Source organism: Salvia miltiorrhiza, chromosome 2, assembly GCF_028751815.1.
Source record: "Salvia miltiorrhiza cultivar Shanhuang (shh) chromosome 2, IMPLAD_Smil_shh, whole genome shotgun sequence".
NCBI classification, from domain to species: Eukaryota; Viridiplantae; Streptophyta; class Magnoliopsida; order Lamiales; family Lamiaceae; genus Salvia; species Salvia miltiorrhiza.
The window spans coordinates 30168468-30186851 of NC_080388.1; the positions used below are offsets into that span (position 1 = coordinate 30168468).

General features: G+C 33.4%; 1 protein-coding gene and 2 long non-coding RNA genes across 3 annotated transcripts; all 3 read left to right on the forward strand.

Moving 5' to 3' along the window:
- Positions 1-1483: 1483 nt before the first annotated feature.
- Positions 1484-2731, forward strand: LOC131013272 (uncharacterized). Its single transcript, XR_009097617.1, has 3 exons — positions 1484-1966; positions 2042-2153; positions 2454-2731. It is a non-coding gene; the product is annotated as an uncharacterized LOC131013272 (long non-coding RNA).
- A 914-nt stretch (positions 2732-3645) lies between these two features.
- Positions 3646-6231, forward strand: LOC131013273 (uncharacterized). The gene is made up of 2 exons (XR_009097618.1): positions 3646-3733; positions 4185-6231. It is a non-coding gene; the product is annotated as an uncharacterized LOC131013273 (long non-coding RNA).
- A 9342-nt stretch (positions 6232-15573) lies between these two features.
- Positions 15574-17186, forward strand: LOC131013274 (CBS domain-containing protein CBSX5-like). Its single transcript, XM_057941333.1, has 2 exons — positions 15574-16085; positions 16209-17186. The coding sequence occupies exons 1-2, from the start codon at positions 15757-15759 to the stop codon at positions 17029-17031; spliced, it is 1152 nt and encodes a 383-aa protein (XP_057797316.1). The 5' UTR covers positions 15574-15756; the 3' UTR covers positions 17032-17186.
- Positions 17187-18384: the final 1198 nt, after the last annotated feature.

The window sequence follows — 18384 nt, forward strand, 5'->3', positions numbered from 1 at the left end:
TAAAGAAGTTAATATTAGTTATTGTGTAAATTTACGTTGAAAAAAACACTAATTTTTGTATCTAAAATGAAGAGAAGCATCTTGATCAAAAAAACACTGCCTTTTTTTTTAACAAGAATATGATTATCAATAAAAAAAATCATACATGTACAAAAAATCGTACATTATGGGCCTGAGGAGCTAGCCCGAAACTGAGTGGGTTAGAGTTAGCATCAAAATATTTTCACCCCCCAAAAGGAAAAAATAAATAAATAAATAAATAAAATCATTAGCCCGAACCGAAAATAACCTGAAATCGAATGGGTTGGCCTGAAACTGAGTGGGTCGGCCCGATTGACAATCTTAAAGATAATTGTTGCATATTTTTTGTGAAAAAACAATAGAATATCATTAAATTATACTCCCTCTGTCTCATTATAAGTGACACAATTTTTTTTTAAAAGATGATCAATAATGGTTCCTCATTTCCCCCTTTGATAACTCAAACCTCCGACCTATTAATTGGAGGGGAAACGTCTTACCAACTAAATTGCGCTCCGTTGTCAAGTGGCAAAAAAATTTTGGACATGCAAATTAAGTGGCATGTGTAAATTGGTTAAAAGTGGTAAAACTTGTACTTTTTTAAGAATTACATTTTATTATTTATGAAAACAGGTCACTTATAATTTGTAACGGGACAATCCAAAATAAAATATATATCATTTTTTGTAGGACGTGGGAGTAACATATATGGTACTCTCTCCGTCCCACGAATCTTGACACGTTTGGTTTCGGCACGAGAATTAAGGAGTTGTAGATTAGTGTTTAATAGAGTATAAAAGTGATAAAGTAGGAGAGAGAAGATAATAATTATTACCTTATTTGGAAATATGTCAAGATTCGTGGGACGGCCAAAAAAGAAAATATGTCAAGACTCGTGGGATGGAGGGAGTATAAATAAGGATTTTAGACTGACTTTATGAAGAAATTAAATAAAATTGTTTTCATCCAAACAAAACGAGCTTCCAAATTATTTTTCATCTTCTATTAATTAGTTAATAATGTTTATATCTCGAACTTTCAGCGTTTTCTATAAAATGTCTCAAACTTTCATTTTTTATTAAAAAATCTCGAATTTTAACCTTTTTTTATAAAATATTCTGCTATACGAAATTCAATAATGAAAACATGACTTATCTCGCCGAATGAAATATTTTGGGAACTATCATCTATGAAAAATTATTTTAGAAACCACCATTATTGAAAAATGCTGAAAGGTCGAGGTTTTTTGTCATATTCTCATCACCAAATTTTGTATAACGAAATATTTTATGAAAAAAGTTGAAAATTTGCTTCTTCTTTTTTTTTTATGAGAAAATGATAATTCGAAATATTTTATAAAATACGCTGAAAGTTCGAGACATAAAACACATCTAACCCTTAATTTTTATGGTCAAGCAAACTTCCTAATTAACTGCATTTTAATGCATTAGCTGAAGGGTGATTCTATTCATAGCCTCTATTTTACTCCTTACAGCCATTATTTAAAATTATTAATAATAATTAATTAAAAATTTACAATTTTACCCTTATTTTATAGCCCAAATTAAATTCATTATAATCAATTTATCATTTCAATTTCTTTGTAACCATCACTGGAGTTTTCTTCTAATTTTGCCCAGTGTTCATTGTGCCTCCTTCTATTCCGGTGAAGGTCGCCGGCGCCTCTCCTTCTCTCCATCTAAACTTTTCTCTCTCGCGACCCAAAACACGCACGCACACAAATAAACACCGCCCCGCCCTTCTTCCTAAATCCACCACCGCCACCACCCTCTTCAGATTTTCGGCAAACAGCAGCGGTGGCCGCCGTCGCCCAGAGCCTCCTCGCTTTTTGTTCACTGATTCACGTCCCTCATTTTTCTTTGAAACCATAGATCCCCAAATCTTCCACCGCCTCCTTACAGCACATTTTTAATTCATTGATTAGGTATGGAATACACATTATTTTGATTTTTATTCATTGAATTAGTGAACGATTAAATGTATATTTTGGTTTCTGCAGTCGACTCTTGCAGCAGCTCGGGCAGAGATAACTTTTACGAGTATATGGTCATTGGTCAGCATGCTTTGAGGGAGAGAGCAAGAAAAATAGATCAAGGCATCTTGATTATAAGGTACTGAACTAAGCTAGATTAAATTTATTTAACCTCTGTTGGCTCCTTGACTGCCAAATTTGAAGAGCATGTTTATTGGATTTTGGGTGCTTCACAAAGGGAAGTGATGTTGAGATTTGGACTGGATATAAGCACCGGGCTTTTGTGAAGATGATGATGTTACATAAGCTCATGCAGTCTGTATATTTTTGAGATTTTAATATGTATTTATCATTTAATTCAAGTGAAATCGTATCCAATCCTGATGAGTATCTCACAGAAGCATCAAAGGAGAGTAATGTATACCTTCTTTTCCTGCAGATATGGAGCTTAGGGATCAGAAAAAAAGAGTGGCTGAAGAAGAAGCTAGCGTTAGGAAATCAGGATTTGAGATGAGACTTCTACCAAGCTCTGAAGAGGATGCATCTTCTGCTTCTTCTTTTTTCTTTCAAAAGTCATTACACTTTCACGGTATTCGAATCCAATATCATTCTGTAATACACAAACATCTTGTCAGACAACAAACGAAACAAGTGCAAAGTGGATTGAACCTCTGCACAACTAAAGCAAGATGAAGGCATCCAAATGTTGGAGTATGAATCTGTACACGCGAAAACACCATGCACATTAAATGGATAGCTAATTTTGGTAATTATTGCTGAACTTTTATTAAAAAAAAAAGAAAAAGTTAAAAAGTGAAACTTTAGATTTCAGTCGACAATTGCGGCTTTGAACGATTAAGTGCTGGTTTCAATTTTTCATGAGGCAATAACTTGATGCATTAGAGCATCCGCATTGGTGTTACATGATAGCTTACTTTATGAGGGGGGACCACATGGTGTAAAGAGGCTGCATTGGGGTTACATGATAGCTTACATGATAGTTTTAGTTAAAATTCATTATATTCAAATTTTTCTTTTTTTTTCAAAGGTTGCGAGGGCTACACGTTAGAAATGTGGGCTGCATTGGTTACACGATAGCAACCTTACACGTGTAGGCTGCTATCGTGTAACCGTTGCAGATGCTCTAAGAGGCGCCGCCTCAAGAATAAAATTTAGCAATACAAAGCGTAATAGTATTAAAAATCAAACTGTCGTTGCAAAGAATCAGAATCAAAGCGTAATAACAGACATCATGTTCTGGAGAAATACTGTAATATATTATCTCTGTTTTCATAATTTCCATCCAATATTTTTGTCGCAGAACTCTAAAGAAGTTTCAGACTATAAGAAAAAATAAGGAAAATTAATCGGAGTTGATGTTTGTATTAATTATTTCATGTGATTCTCATAAATTTGAATTGGAGGCTATACAGTTCTTTTCAAAGTTTATATATTGGGGGCTATAAATATTTTCAGATTACAATTGAGGTTATACGTGTTTATTTTTTTAGATTTATTTAAAATTAGTTTAATTTGAGAGCTATAAAACAAAGGGTAAAATTGTAAATTTTTAATTAATTATTATTAATATTTTAAAACAATGACTATAAGGAGTAAAATGAGGGCTATGAATAGAATCACCCTTAGGTGAACTGTGGAGTTTTGGTATAGTTTTGGAGCCCATAGAAAATCATGAAGTCCTTGCTCATCCGGCCCAAAGTAAGTTGTGTTAGTTGTTTTGACGTTTCAAATTTAAAAAATTGTGCTTAATATCGTTTAATCAAATCGGGAAGAAGCGTAAGCACAGTGAAAACGGAGGCGGCGAAGAATGGGGAGAAGGAAGAAACCGCGCCGGAACGGCCTAAGAGAACGCTTTAAGGATTCAAAGCCATTTCTAAAGATAAAAGGAAGAATTGATACTCCTCGTTTTCGGAATAAAGAGAAAGTCTTGGTTACTTACTTGCTCCCGTCACATTAGTTTCAGGCATATTATAACTATTATTTTGAGTATTTGATGGCTAGGGTTTCTAAATTTGATGTTAGTTCAGCATATTCAGTTGTTCAATATGGCTTATGTTTCTAGGTGTTTACTTTTATGTTGAATTTGTTGAATGTGGGGGTTTCTAACTTTCAAGGTGACCTAATTATATTTGAAGTTCACACAACGCAGGAATTGAAGCTTATTGAAAATCATCTGAAGGGTTAGCATCCTCTTGTGACCTTTTCGTTTAACTGTGATGAAAAACCCTCATTGGAAGCTTTGAAAGGAGTTGATTTCTCAGGTATGGCTGCCTGTATGCATGTGAATGTAGAATTGGACAAGGAACAAGAAAAATGGCTTGAAAGCTTGTTTTAATGTATGCCCAAAGCTACCTTTATTGATATTTTCAGATTGTATCAGAATAGTAAAATGCTGGAAAATAGTTCCTTTGTACAGTGTGTGGAATGGGAAATAGCACAATTGGCTCTAGCTGAAAGTGTGATAACACTTTGTTGAGTCTAGTGCACGTGCTATCCTTTAGGATGAATCAAAGGAGTTATCACATGAAGCTTAAAGTCATGTCTAGAAGAATTCAGAAACGAATAGGAAAAAAAAAATGGCAAGAAATGGAAGGGTATCATATTCGGTTTATATGTATTGTATCTGAATCAATCTTGTGTATCTCCACTTTGACCTTTTGTTCTTTCAACAAACCAGTTTACCCTCTCATATATGAAATATGTATGTTTTAACACTCTTTGTAGTACCACAATTTCCCTCATTCCCCGTAATGTCATATTGCAAATCTTGCTATTCTATGTGTTGATTGGTTGTCATGAGTTTCTTACCGTCATTATATATTGATTTATGGTTTCAAATTATATGCTTCTTGCTTCCGTTATTTATATTTTTGGCACACCAAAGGATCACAGGAAATCTAAAGTATACCATGACCATGTATTTCTCTTCTCAATTACTGGTGACTACATATGGTTCCAGAATGACCAGGTTCTTGGTGTCGTTTAAATAAATTATTGGGTTCTTATATGTTATAACATCAAAATGCTAAGCTTAAAGCAATGAAGCACCCAACTGTTATGGCTCATAATTGATGAATCTTATGATGTTCAATTACGATATGATTTTGGTTAATAATTCTAGGTATGTTTCAGGATTAGAATGTATTGTGGAGTTTTTGCATAAACTGGATGCTCACTAAATTATCTGTATACCAACTATATGTTTAGCACACTATGGATGTGAATAGGGTCACTTTCTTTGTGTGGATCAGAGTGAGTAGGGTCACTTTCTTTGTGTGGATCAGAATGAGGGGAGCGGTGGTGATAGAGAGTTGAAAGGGGGCAAAGATTGTCTACTACGGATACCAACATTATGATGTTTCTAAAGAGGCTAGCTGAGAATAGGCATCTTTCTATCGTCTCTGGGTGCTTGACATCTTAGGTTATTAGTTATTTTTTTAAGGGGAATTTATGTGGGCATCTTCATTATTCTGAAGTATCATGCAGCCATTCTGGTACAACACAAAAATTAGACCGTGGACATGAGAGTCCATTCTATGTGTCAATAGACAAACAATGTTAGTTCTTCTGTTATTTTATCATGGTTTTTGCCTTACAGTTTCAAATTTAAGATGATTTTCCCTTTCCTTGTGCTGCTGAAAGTTAAAAAATTGATTGTTTGACATAGATCATAAATTTTTTAATGAATTTTTTTGTGTATTTTGTTTTTTCTATAGTATAATTCTTCATATCAAGATTATTCTCTATCGATTTAACCAGTTTACATTGATGTTTATCACAATAAGCTTAATATTTGCACCTATTTATAAGAATTGTGCTACTGTATATTCGCCTATGGAGAAAGGCAGAAGGCTGGGAAATAAGCAAAGAAGGTTAGTTAAAGCCAAGACCAGGAAGAAGATGCATGAGTTGGAAAATCCCCTCAAAGTGATGAGTTCGCTGATATGTGAAAAGAGTGACAACCTAACTACGGTAACATCTCTTTTACTGCACTCGCTAGAGTGTGCAGATTTAGTTGACTCCATGCAACGTCTTGAGAGGAGGAAGGGTGATTGTTTGTTTTTTTGCATATGGTAAAATTATTTAGGTGTTCAGATTTGTACTGGATTCTGAAATCTTGTGGTCACTGTGAATTCCATGAGCTTAGTAGCTTATTAGTCTATTGCAATACACATACATAGATTGTTAGGTCTAAAGTCCATGATTGTGTGTGTTTTAATCTTATGTTTTGTATTTAAGCATCCCAAGTAAACAATTTTATATCAAGTGTGGCCACCATTTCATAGTAATGTGTGGTGGCAAGCATGTGGTATTTGGTAAATATGGAAGATTCTAATTGCTGGGAACATTTAATAAGATATATGGCATGTGAGATGTTTGGTGTTGGATAAAATGAAATACTCTTATCTTATGTGAGAGGTGATGGATAAGAGGAATGAAGTTATCAGGCAAAGTGGAGCACGTCTCATATGACTTATTATTGGAGTTAGCTCGCTTATCTTGTCCCATGAAAAGTACGAATGGTCCACTCTGAGCTGTACGTATTTAGTATTTATTAACCAAAATGAATGTGATGGTGATGCTGATGGATTGCAACTTTTTCACTTTGATGCTGGGAATCTTCTTCTTTCTCACTCTGCCATATGCAAACACGACTCAATTATGAGAGAGAGAGAGAGAGTTTCAAAGATGGGAGAAATCCATAGTAGATTTGGTTCTAAAATTTGGAGAATTTTATTTTGAGGTAATGTATTGATAGTAATTTTTGTTAAGGCCCGTTGATAGCAAATTTGAACAAGAAAATTTATGGAAATGGACGTCTTGTTAATAATTTTTTGTTTTGCAACGGGAAGGTTAATGTGAGGTGAATTTGGGATGTATGACAAGTTCATTAGTACTCCTTTTGTTTCACTAAGAGGCTTATAAGCTCTTCAAAACAGCTTATAAGTTGTTTAGGAGTTTATAAGCTCCTTCAAAGTGTTTGGCAAAATAAGTTATAAAGTAGCTTTTAAGCTCTAAGAGTTTATAAGCTCCTCAAAAAATAAGTTCATATATTCCAACTTATTTTTTTTTATAATTTTATCTGCAATAATCATTTTACAAATATTTTTCAATTATAATTTATTATTTTCATCATATATTATTCAACTTCATTTTTTTTCGATTTTCTCTCTCTAGCAAAAAAATTATCTATCTAGCATATAAGCTCATTATCCAAATATTTTGTTAACTTATAAGCTCTTAATAAACTAAATCTTATAAGCTTTTGAAACATCTTATAATCTCCAAGAGCTTATATTTTAAATTTTTATACTCAACTTCAATTATGGTTTTTATAGTGTATAAATTTTTCATAACTTATTCATTTTAAATTCATTTTTGGTGTTTAGAAAATAATTAAAATATAAAAAAAAATAACAAAAAAACAGTGAAAAAATTGGTGGAGAAAGAGAGAGAAAAAGAGAGAAAAGAAATAGAGGGAAATTTTTTTTTTCTCTTTTATATATTATATAGATATAGATAAATGATCAATTTTTCACGTAGGTGTATGTAATTGCTGAAAACGTGGCTTTGTGGAGCAATTACGAAAAATTATAGTATATATATTTTTAATCTGTTCATGAATTTAAATAAAAACTTTAATTAAAAATTATATGACAAATAAACGTGATTTTGTGGCTTAGTGGGAATGTACGCGTTTTTAGAAAACATACAAAAACTGTCATGTTTAAAAGCAAATTATGCAACTGTCATTGAACAACAGTCAAATTAGATTTAAACTTTTTTTTACGAAAAGTTGACTACAGCACTAAAAGTAAATTTGAATTTTGCGGTAAAATTTTTAAATTATTCCGAGAAAAAGTTACCGTAGTACTGATCTTATAATATATAGATTTGCCGAATATTTAATATTAACGACGGAATATTTAAAATTAATAAATAAAATAAAATTAATATAGTTTGGTTTATAAACCGTAGATAAAGCCAAAAAATTAACTACTGTTAAATTTAGATATTTAATTACATGTTTTCTTGTAGTGTTAAATGTGGGTTGTTCTAAGTGTATATGTATGTTATAGGCTAAAAGTATTTTTTTTTTAATTACAAAAGGTATTTATTATATAATCAAATAAGTCACCCGCACGCAGGCGGAACCTCTACACCACATAAAGATGGGAAAACTATTGAACCCAAGACCTCTCACAAAGAAAAGTCTTAAGGTACCTCAACTTTGCCACTTGAACTATGCTTCATTGACATTATAGGCTAAAAGTATTAATTGAATTGCCTCAGTAAGAGGTAAATTTTAATTATTCAGATTAAATAGTCCATTTAACACTGCTCTTTTTCTTATATATAAACAATTAGTTGTAATTTTGGATAATTCGCTACTCAGTCAGTCATAATTAAATAATTTCATTGATATTGATAATACGAGATAAATTACATTAATTAATTAGACATACAGCTCTCTATTTTACTTATATTTCATATGTATCAAACAAAGGAAACTCCTTTACATCATTTAAGTTATCAAATGCTCGAATCATGGCAAAATAAGCACGGTTATAAGAGGTAGTCTAAACGAACGAATTTCTTCATAACTTCGATAAATTTATTTGCTATTAAGCCTATAATTAAAATAAGTATATTTATTTGACGTTGGACCTTTATTCGCATAAAAAATTATTATTATTATTTTTTTCTCTTAAATATATCGGGAACGAGTAAAAAATTTCTTAAAAATAATTTACTATAACTTACCTATATATATGTATTAGGCATATTACTTTGGTAAGCAACATCATGTAATTTAGTGTGTGTGTGTTGGCCTAGCGATAGAATGATTAATATTTAGAGTCAAAAGTATTAGGTTCGAGTCCATCATGATGTAATATTTAAAAATTTACTTATTTAATTACGTTGTCTACGGCTTTAATAGTAGGAAATCATTGACTCACACAAAAAAAAAAAACTGTCATTTTAATTTTAAATTTTTTACAGACAGATACATGCACTACTTACCATTCAAACCATTTCACCTACTTACCAAATCCGTCTTTATTAATAAATAAATTATGGGGGGTAAGACTTTGTTTAGCAAGGAATTGAATATTCATTTGACATTTCATAACTTTAACTTGCATGTGTATCACATGCAACGTATTACTATTAAACTTCCCTAGACTTTTTATTTTTGTGTCATGAATCATGATTCATAAATGGCGTAGATCCATATAAATATATGTTTGTATAATTTTAAAAACAGTAAAATAAAATAGGCATGTTTTTGACAAGAACACAAATAAGCACTAGTTGTTATTTAATCCGCGTTCACAGTGTTTGTCACCCAAACTAATTTACAGACTGCGTGAATGGAGCTGTTTTTGCACATGGTAATTAATTATGATATTGACTTATTGAGTTTGACTAAATCACACTTTAAATTTTATATTATTAATATTTTGCTAAAAATATTTTCTTTTTCATTATTGACTATTCGAATTGAATGTACAAAATAATACAAAATTAAGAATAAATGTCATGAAGATCAATTTTTGGCGTCCAAAAATTGATGAGACCCACCGGACATCTATATTAAAAATGAAATGGAAATGTGTACGTGTGTTGATCAAGTCGTAGAGTGATTAATACTTAAGGCCAAAAATTGTGGGCTCGAGTTCATCGTGGGTCAATCTTTAAATTTTTTAATTTAATATTGTTAATTTATAAAAAAAAAATGAAGTGAAAATATAACTGTATTGTTTTGTTCCAATCCACGAAATGCCAAATGGAGATTGGAATTCCCAAGGCTGGAAATTGATTCTCGACTCATGTATGTTAGTTTAGTGATAGTTCAAAATGTAATTAATTTTATTTTATTAATTTAAGAACGAAATGGTGTAGTTCGGTCCACACCAAAAGGCAAGTGGATGGATGTGAGCCGCCTTGGCTTTGATTAGGATATTTTTGTTAGTTTTATGCTAGCTAGCTTATACATTAAATTTATTTGGATCAAACTGATCCAAATTAATGAGGACAAATTAATAGTCATAACATTAAAAATAAGAATGTGTTTTATCTTAAATACCCCTAGTAAAACTTTACCAATTTTTAATATATATTAAATTAAGTTTAAAATTTGAATTATATATATTACTAATTTTATTTAAATAGTTTAACATATTGCTGAAAACGGAATGAAAGATATATTTTAATTAAAATAAATTACCATTTAAAAAAATAAAAATATCCACCTAATGATGATTTTTAAAGAAAAAATAATGGGAATTGTTGTTCAATTAATACACACACACATATATATATATACATATATATATAAAACCAGTCAAAATTCTTCTAGAAAATATAAATATTTAATGATTTTTTGTTCCCAATATATATATATATATATATATATATATATACACATATATTAAAATTATGGAATGTATAACGTATATAAGAATTCATTTAGTCCGAATCAAATTGATCCAAGTAGTATCGCCCTTATCAATATTTTGAGTTTTGCATGTAGCATGTGCTTTTCCTATTTCTACAACAAATATCATTTTTTTAGAATCTACAATAAATATCATTAAGTAACTATATATTTTCTTACAACATAATAAATGTTAAAAAAATTCCCCCAATTTACCATACATAAGAATCTCTGGGCCAAATTAAAAAGATTTGGATTGTAGTAGGATTTAAGACATACTACTATATTTTCTTAAAGGGAAAAGATGTTTGGCCATATTATGGCTAGCCATAATATGGTAAAAAATTATAAAACTCATGTATTTAATTTTTTATGCTTAGTATAAAAATAAGATTTAGTTAGTTTAATTTTTTTTAACATATTGTAGCTATATTTTTTTTAAGAAAATAAAAAATTGCAAAAAAAATAAAAAAATTACGTTATATACAAAATAATAAAATTAGCAATATTCTGTTTTTATTTTAAATAAAATATTTAAATATATTAAGTTTAAAACTATTATGACCACCATACCTCCTCTTTTCTAAATTATGAAGAGTTTGAGCAAATCTTGTTCCTAACTTGGTTGTTGCTCAAGCAATAGGAATCAATCTACCACCTAATAACTACTAGCGCTTTGTTTTCATGTGATTAACCGAAGAAAGGATCGCAAATTATTTTGTCTTTGGGATTGGTGAAAACTTTATTTAAATGCATTTATATGAATATTAAAAATAATAATGCTAGTTGGACCAGAATATGTTTGAACAAAAAGGGATTATATACTTTAAAAATCGATTAATTTAAAATGTTTGGTTTAAAAAAAAATACTTAATCTTATTGTTTTCACCGCATTTTAATTTTTTTGATATTTTTAATATTTTTTAATAATTATGTATTTTTTTGAAGAACAAAATTCTAAAAAAATAATGACAATTTAAAAAATTATAAAAAACTATAATATGGAAAAATAATAAAATTAATTAAATTATTTTTAAATTTAAACCAAAAATTAAAGATAATTTTTTTAAAAAAATATTTTATTTTTTTATCCGGAAAATTAAAGAGCACAATTCTATTAAGAGTTTATTGCATGTATGAATAGATGAGAATGTCAAATGGACTTTTATTCCAATTCCAAACGAGATAAACATTAGTACATCTCTCTCTCTCTCTAAAAAAAAAAGAAGCAAGTTGTATAGGAGTATGATTTATGAACAAAATAACTCAAGTGAACAAACCGGGGTGTCATTTATTGAAATCATAAATACAGTGGTGGCTCCCAGCTCGATTAATTGTTGGATGCTACTCGATCGGATATTGTCTCATCTTTTATAGCAACTCAATTATGGACAAATATGCTGCTAATTAAGGTATAATAAGTGCGACATTTCTTATATTTTTCTCTTCACAATAGCCACTACAAAAAAACTTAAAATTACCGGCGGCTTTTTCCCGCCGCTAAATATAGGACGGCCGCTGGAAACACATTTACCGGCGGCAATACCGGCGGCGAGAGGCCGCCGGTAATTTTGTCGTCGGTGATCTCTATTCCGGCGGCATATGGCGGCCGCCGGTAAATACCGGCAGCTGTTGCCGCCGGTGATTAGTGGCAGCGCCGACGCCGCCGGTAAAGTCCACCAGACGGCGGCCGCACGCTCGCTGGACTGCCGGGGGGTTACCAGCGACTTTTTGCCGTCGGTAATATTTTTTAATTTTTTTAATTTATTTATTTAATTAATTTATTTATTTTATTGTATGTCCACAATTTATTTTCGTATTTATACAGTATTGCATAACTTAGACGAACTTCCCACTCGGTCATCCATCTTACTTGTACTCTGAGCCAAGCACGCTTAACTTTGAAGTTCTTTTCGAGTGGTCACCAGTACAGAACACTCGTATTATTGATATATCTAGTACTTATTAATTCATATAAAGTCTACTTCAACATACAATATCATATATATTCATAACCTTAGAATATGTCGAGATGATATCCAAAAAATGTTGTTAATTACGGATTTGGCTCATTTCCGTCCTTATTTTTATGTCGGAAAAATATTTATTTATTATTTTAAATTAATTTAATTTTTTTTTATCAATCTAGTAACAATCTTGAATTCTTACTATGAATATATCTTAGATTAGTGATGAATATTGATGAGTGAATCACTAATCAAATTAACATTCTTAAGTTATAATTATAAGTTTCTTACTAAGAATCTTGAATTCTTAGTAATAATCTTAGATTAGTGATGATTGATGAGTGAATCACTAATCAAATTAACATTCTTAAGTTATAATTATAAGATTCTTACTAAGAATCTTGAATTCTTAGTAATAATCTTGGATTAGTGATGATTGATGAGTGAATCACTAATCAAATTAACATTCTTAAGTTATAATTATAAGATTCTTACTAAGAATCTTGAATTCTTAGTAATAATCTTGGATTAGTGATGATTGATGAGTGAATCACTAATCAAATTAACATTCTTAAGTTATAATTATAAGATTCTTACTAAGAATCTTGAATTCTTAGTAATAATCTTGGATTAGTGATGATTGATGAGTGAATCACTAATCAAATTAACATTCTTAAGTTATAATTATAAGATTCTTACTAAGAATCTTGAATTCTTAGTAATAATCTTGGATTAGTGATGATTGATGAGTGAATCACTAATCAAATTAACATTCTTAAGTTATAATTATAAGATTCTTACTAAGAATCTTGAATTCTTAGTAATAATCTTGGATTTTTTTTTTTTTTTATCAGGCAAGAGAAATTTCATTAAAAACCAGGTACCAGAAGTACCAAAGAAAGAGAACAAAGTTGGGAAATCTCACAGGAAAAGAAAAGAAACATGAGAAAAATGAGGAGGAACTCCTCTCAAACCAGACACGCTTTAGCAAAGAAGCTTAAACAGGGAAGCGTGCTGCCGAGAACCAACTTCTAAAATCCTGCTCCTGGAACGACCGATTTGAGGCTGCTCTCCAACTCCACAAACTAGACTTAATATCTGCCACAATTCTTTCCATATTCCAACTCCCGTTATTAAAAATGCAGTTATTTCGGGTCTTCCAAATGCTCCAAGTAACACAGATCCACACTTCAAGGAAAGAGATAACCTCCTTTTTGCTCCCAATATTCACAAAAGCATTGAAGTGAGCTTTGGTTTTGTGATGAAGAACTGATTGCTTACCAATCCAACTCAGAATTTTCTTCCAGATACCATCTGATTTCCGGCAAGAGAATAGAAGATGCTCGATGGATTCTTCATCCTCTTGGCACAATACGCACTGGTCTACCGGCACCACCACTTGTCTCTTCCGAAGGTTATCCAGAGATGGAAGTCTTCCTTTAAGAATTTTCCAAGCCGTGATGATTGATGAGTGAATCACTAATCAAATTAACATTCTTAAGTTATAATTATAAGATTCTTACTAAGAATCTTGAATTCTTAGTAATAATTTTGGATTAGTGATGATTGATGAGTGAATCACTAGTCAAATTAACATTCTTAAGTAATAATTACTCAATGCTGAAAACGAAAAAAATAACAAAAACAAAATGAACAGAAGGAAAAAAAGAAAGAATTTTTTTTAGCAGATTACCGGCGGCACACACCGCCGGTGATTAGCGGCGGCGGTAACGCCGTCGGTAACTGTGGCCGGACGACGGTGTTTCTATTGCCGGACCTCACCGGTGGCGGATGCCGCCGGTAACCTATTTACGTATATAAATTAATTCATATTATTGCTGCCGGCGGCGGCGCCGCCGGTAATCACCGGCGGCAGTGTTGCCGTCGGTAATACCGCTGTTATTTTGACAAACACGGGTCATCCGCTCCGCCATCGGTGAGCCGCGGCGGCGCTGCCGCCGGTAATTTTCGCCGCTAAATCGACGTTTTTTTGTAGTGAGCATCCACATCGAGCTGGCTCATTGCTTGCTTCGAATAAATTTTCACGATGAGTTGATCGATACAAACCCCCGACTCGAATCTCAACTCATTCATATGAGTCGGGCTCATCTGATCTTATGTCAAATTGCATGCATATACACGCTGAAATAGAAAAAAAAATACTTACCTGACTGAGAAGCAACTACACGCAGAGAAGGAAAGAGAAGATGGTGGAGAGGAAGAGAGAGGCTTGTTGATTTTAGGATTTTTGTTGTTTTAATTTTAGTTTTTGGACTTCTTAAAAAAATTAGTTTGGGCTTTTAATTTTTAAAAAGGATCCATTTAATTTTGTAATTATTTTAAATTTCATTTTTTTAATTACTTTAACTTTAATAATTTAAATTAATGTAATTAATTTAAGAAAATATGTTATTTAAATTGGTGTCATTTAAATTAAATTAATGTAATTTAAATTAACATAATTTTAGTTCAAGTAATTTTATTATTTAAATTTGTATTATTAAAATTAAATAAATAAAAAGGCAAAAATCAAAACTAATTCATATGAATGAGTAGGGTGAGTCAGATAAATGCAGACCTTAGTTGATATGTGATCCCGAAACATGGATGGCTCAGTAACGGCAAGTGAATTAGTTTCAATTTATCGAAAGAAATTCTAAATTTGTTCAAAACTCCAAAATCTAACTTCGACTTCTTTAATACAAATACATACATCCGTAAAAAAGTTAAACCATAATTCCTTTCTTTTTCATATAATTGAATTCACATTCATGACTTCACTTCACTGCCCTAAATTACAAAGGAGTAGGACAAGACAAGTGGAGGGAGTCAAAATTAGACAAATTTGAAGGATTAGTATACGCGTAAAATGTAACCATAATTTAATTACATATGTTAAATGTTGATAATACTATCACTTAACCCACCCTGCCTCAAATAATATTTACAAATTGAAAAAAAGTGTGGAATACACAGTTGAAAACACGATCACAAATTATATAGTATTGGAAACTTGGTTGTTGGCCTTGAATTTCCTGTCATTGTTACGATAGCTTATGTCGGGATTAATACTTATATAAAAGCATAAAAGATGTTGTCAATAAATAAATTTAGTAACTAAACATGAAGCGGGGTCCACAAAGTCCTGCGGCGACAGGCTGGACAGCACCATGTGTGTACGGTGGGTGTACACACGGTGGCCGCCATAAATACACACGCAGCTCCTTCCACCATTTCACTCGCTCTCTCCTTCCTTCCTTATCCTCTCTCAGATTTCGATTCCTCCGCCGCCGCCCTTCCCCTGATTTTGCATGGCTATCAGTTTGTCAGCCTACCAGGTGGCTGATCTCTGCCTCGGCAAGCCGCCTCTCCGCTCCCTCTCCTCCTCCTGCACCGTCGCCGCCGCCCTCGCTGCTCTCAAATCCGCCGACGACACCTTCATCAGCGTGTGGAGCTGTGACCACAAGAGGAATCTCGACTGCGACTGCGTTTGCGTCGGCAAAGTTTGCATGGTCGACATCATTTGCTACCTCTGCAAAAAAGAGAATACGTCGTCTCCGGCGTTGGCTCTCAATAAACCTCTCTCTGTTCTACTCTCTGATGTCAATGACGGAGTCAGACACGTCGATCCCTCCGCCAGGTACAATCTCTCTCTCTCTCTCTCTCTCTTTGGATAGGCATTGAAGCTATCTGAGCTAATTTTAGGTTATTGAGCTTGATTACAACAAAATTGATACTTAATTTGGTAATTTTGTGATTGCAGCTTACTAGAAGCTATTGATCTCATGATCCAAGGAGCGCAGAATCTGGTGGTCCCGATAAGGAGCAGCATTTCGAGGAGAAAGCAGCTCCAGAGATCATTAACCACCATCCACAACGCCCAGGAATTCTGCTGGTTAACGCAGGAAGACGTGCTGAGGTTTCTCCTCAGCTCGATCGGCCTCTTCTCCCCCATCGCGCCGCTCCCCATCGAAACCCTAGGCATCATCAACACCGAATTCCTCTCCGTCGAGTACAATAGCCCCGCTTCCTCCGCAATCGCGGCGATCTCTCGCTCTCTAGCGGACCAGACGTCGGTGGCGGTGGTGGACGACGAGGGGAGCTTGATCGGAGAAATTTCCCCCCTGACGCTCGCCTGCTGCGACGAGACGGCCGCCGCGGCCATCTTAACCCTCTCCGCGGGGGATCTCATGGCCTACATCGACTGTGGCGGCCCCACGGAGGACATGGTGAGGGTCGTGGAGGAGAAATTGAAGGAGAAGAAACTCAAAGGAATGCTCAAGGAGATCATGGCCGGTACCACCAGCTCGCAAGATGTGTCGAATTCCTCGTCGTCCGACGAGGAGCTGTCCTCCCCGACGACGACGTTGTACAGACGGACGAGCAGCCATTCTGGGCGGATGGCGAGACGGGCGGAGGCTGTGGTGTGCCACCGGGGGAGCTCGCTGGTGGCGGTGATGATCCAGGCCATCACGCGCCGCGTGAACTATGTGTGGGTAATGGAAGATGACTGCAGCGTGGTTGGGATTGTCACCTTTGCTAATATGCTTGATGTTTTCAGGGAACATTTGGAATCTCTCATCTGAATCTCATCTCTTTTTTTCTTTTCTTTTCTTTTTTGAGTCATAAAAGATCAGTAAACTGAAGAGCTTATTGTGAATATGCGGCTCTACTGCCTTATTTTTTTTTTCAATAGTAAATGTTTTGAATGATATATTTAAATGAAGTTGAGGTTTTTTGATGTTGTATTGTTGAAGCGTGCTACACGATTTTCGCCTCCAAATCTTGGTTTTCGTATTTTTAATGTTGTATTGCAATCATTAGTCATCCAAAATAATTACACTTTTTGACCCTTTTTACACTTTCCCTTTCTTGTTTTGATTTTTAGTGAAGAGTAGGCAGAGGCCATGGCCCAGCTAGTAGTAAACTTGGTTTTGTATACAACGCAGTCTTAGAATTTCAAGATTCAGTTGCAATCATAAATCATAATAATTGTATATTATGCAAGTGGATAGTTTTAAAAGTGCACATTAGATACAGACATATATATTCTAAATCTAGTCTACGTCAACGTGCATCATCTATAAATATTAGTATGTGCGATCGGTATGGAAGTTGGATAGTTATTGATAATACCAATATTATACTGATTTAAGTAGGCTATTGATGGATTAATTGATAATATCATTAGATTCAACAATTATTTGTTGATCTAGGTTTCTATTAATCAATACTCTGATGTATGCATTAATGTCATTAAATTCATAATTGTACTTTGCATAATTGTAGTATAAAAATAGTAAAATAGGTGAGCTGCATCCACTTGTACTTTTTTCTTGAAAGAGAAATGATATTAAAGGATAATCAATGTTTTCATTTACAATATCAAGCAACCATTGCGGAAAGTCCTCCACCCAAAGGTGAGGCTGCCGAGCCAAACTATGAGCAGCCAAGTTGGCATCTCTACAAAAGTGGAAAACCCCAATAAGGAGGTGTGATCTCACAACCTCAAAAAACACCCGGATATCATCCGGGATAAGATCCTCGTCCTCATCCAGATCAATTAAGAGGCGCGCAGCAAGGCATGAATCTCTGAACACCTCAAACGGAGACAAATGATATTCCATACACACTGTTATGCCACAGACCACCGCCATGATTTCTGCCATAAGCAAGCCGGATCTCGGTGCCGTTTTTTTGCCATCACCAACTTGATTCGCCCGGTATGATCTCGAACTATCACTCTCATGCCAAAACAGCCTACCTTAGGAATATAGCTTGCATCCACTTGTACTTTAATTATTAGGTAACCGTACATAATGTTTGATGTTTTTCTTTCTAAGATTTTTTTTAAAAGGGCATCAATAGTGATTCTCATTTTCTGTCAATAGCGATTGAAATTCATCTCTCAATCTAGTGATTGTCCCGACCTAGTGATG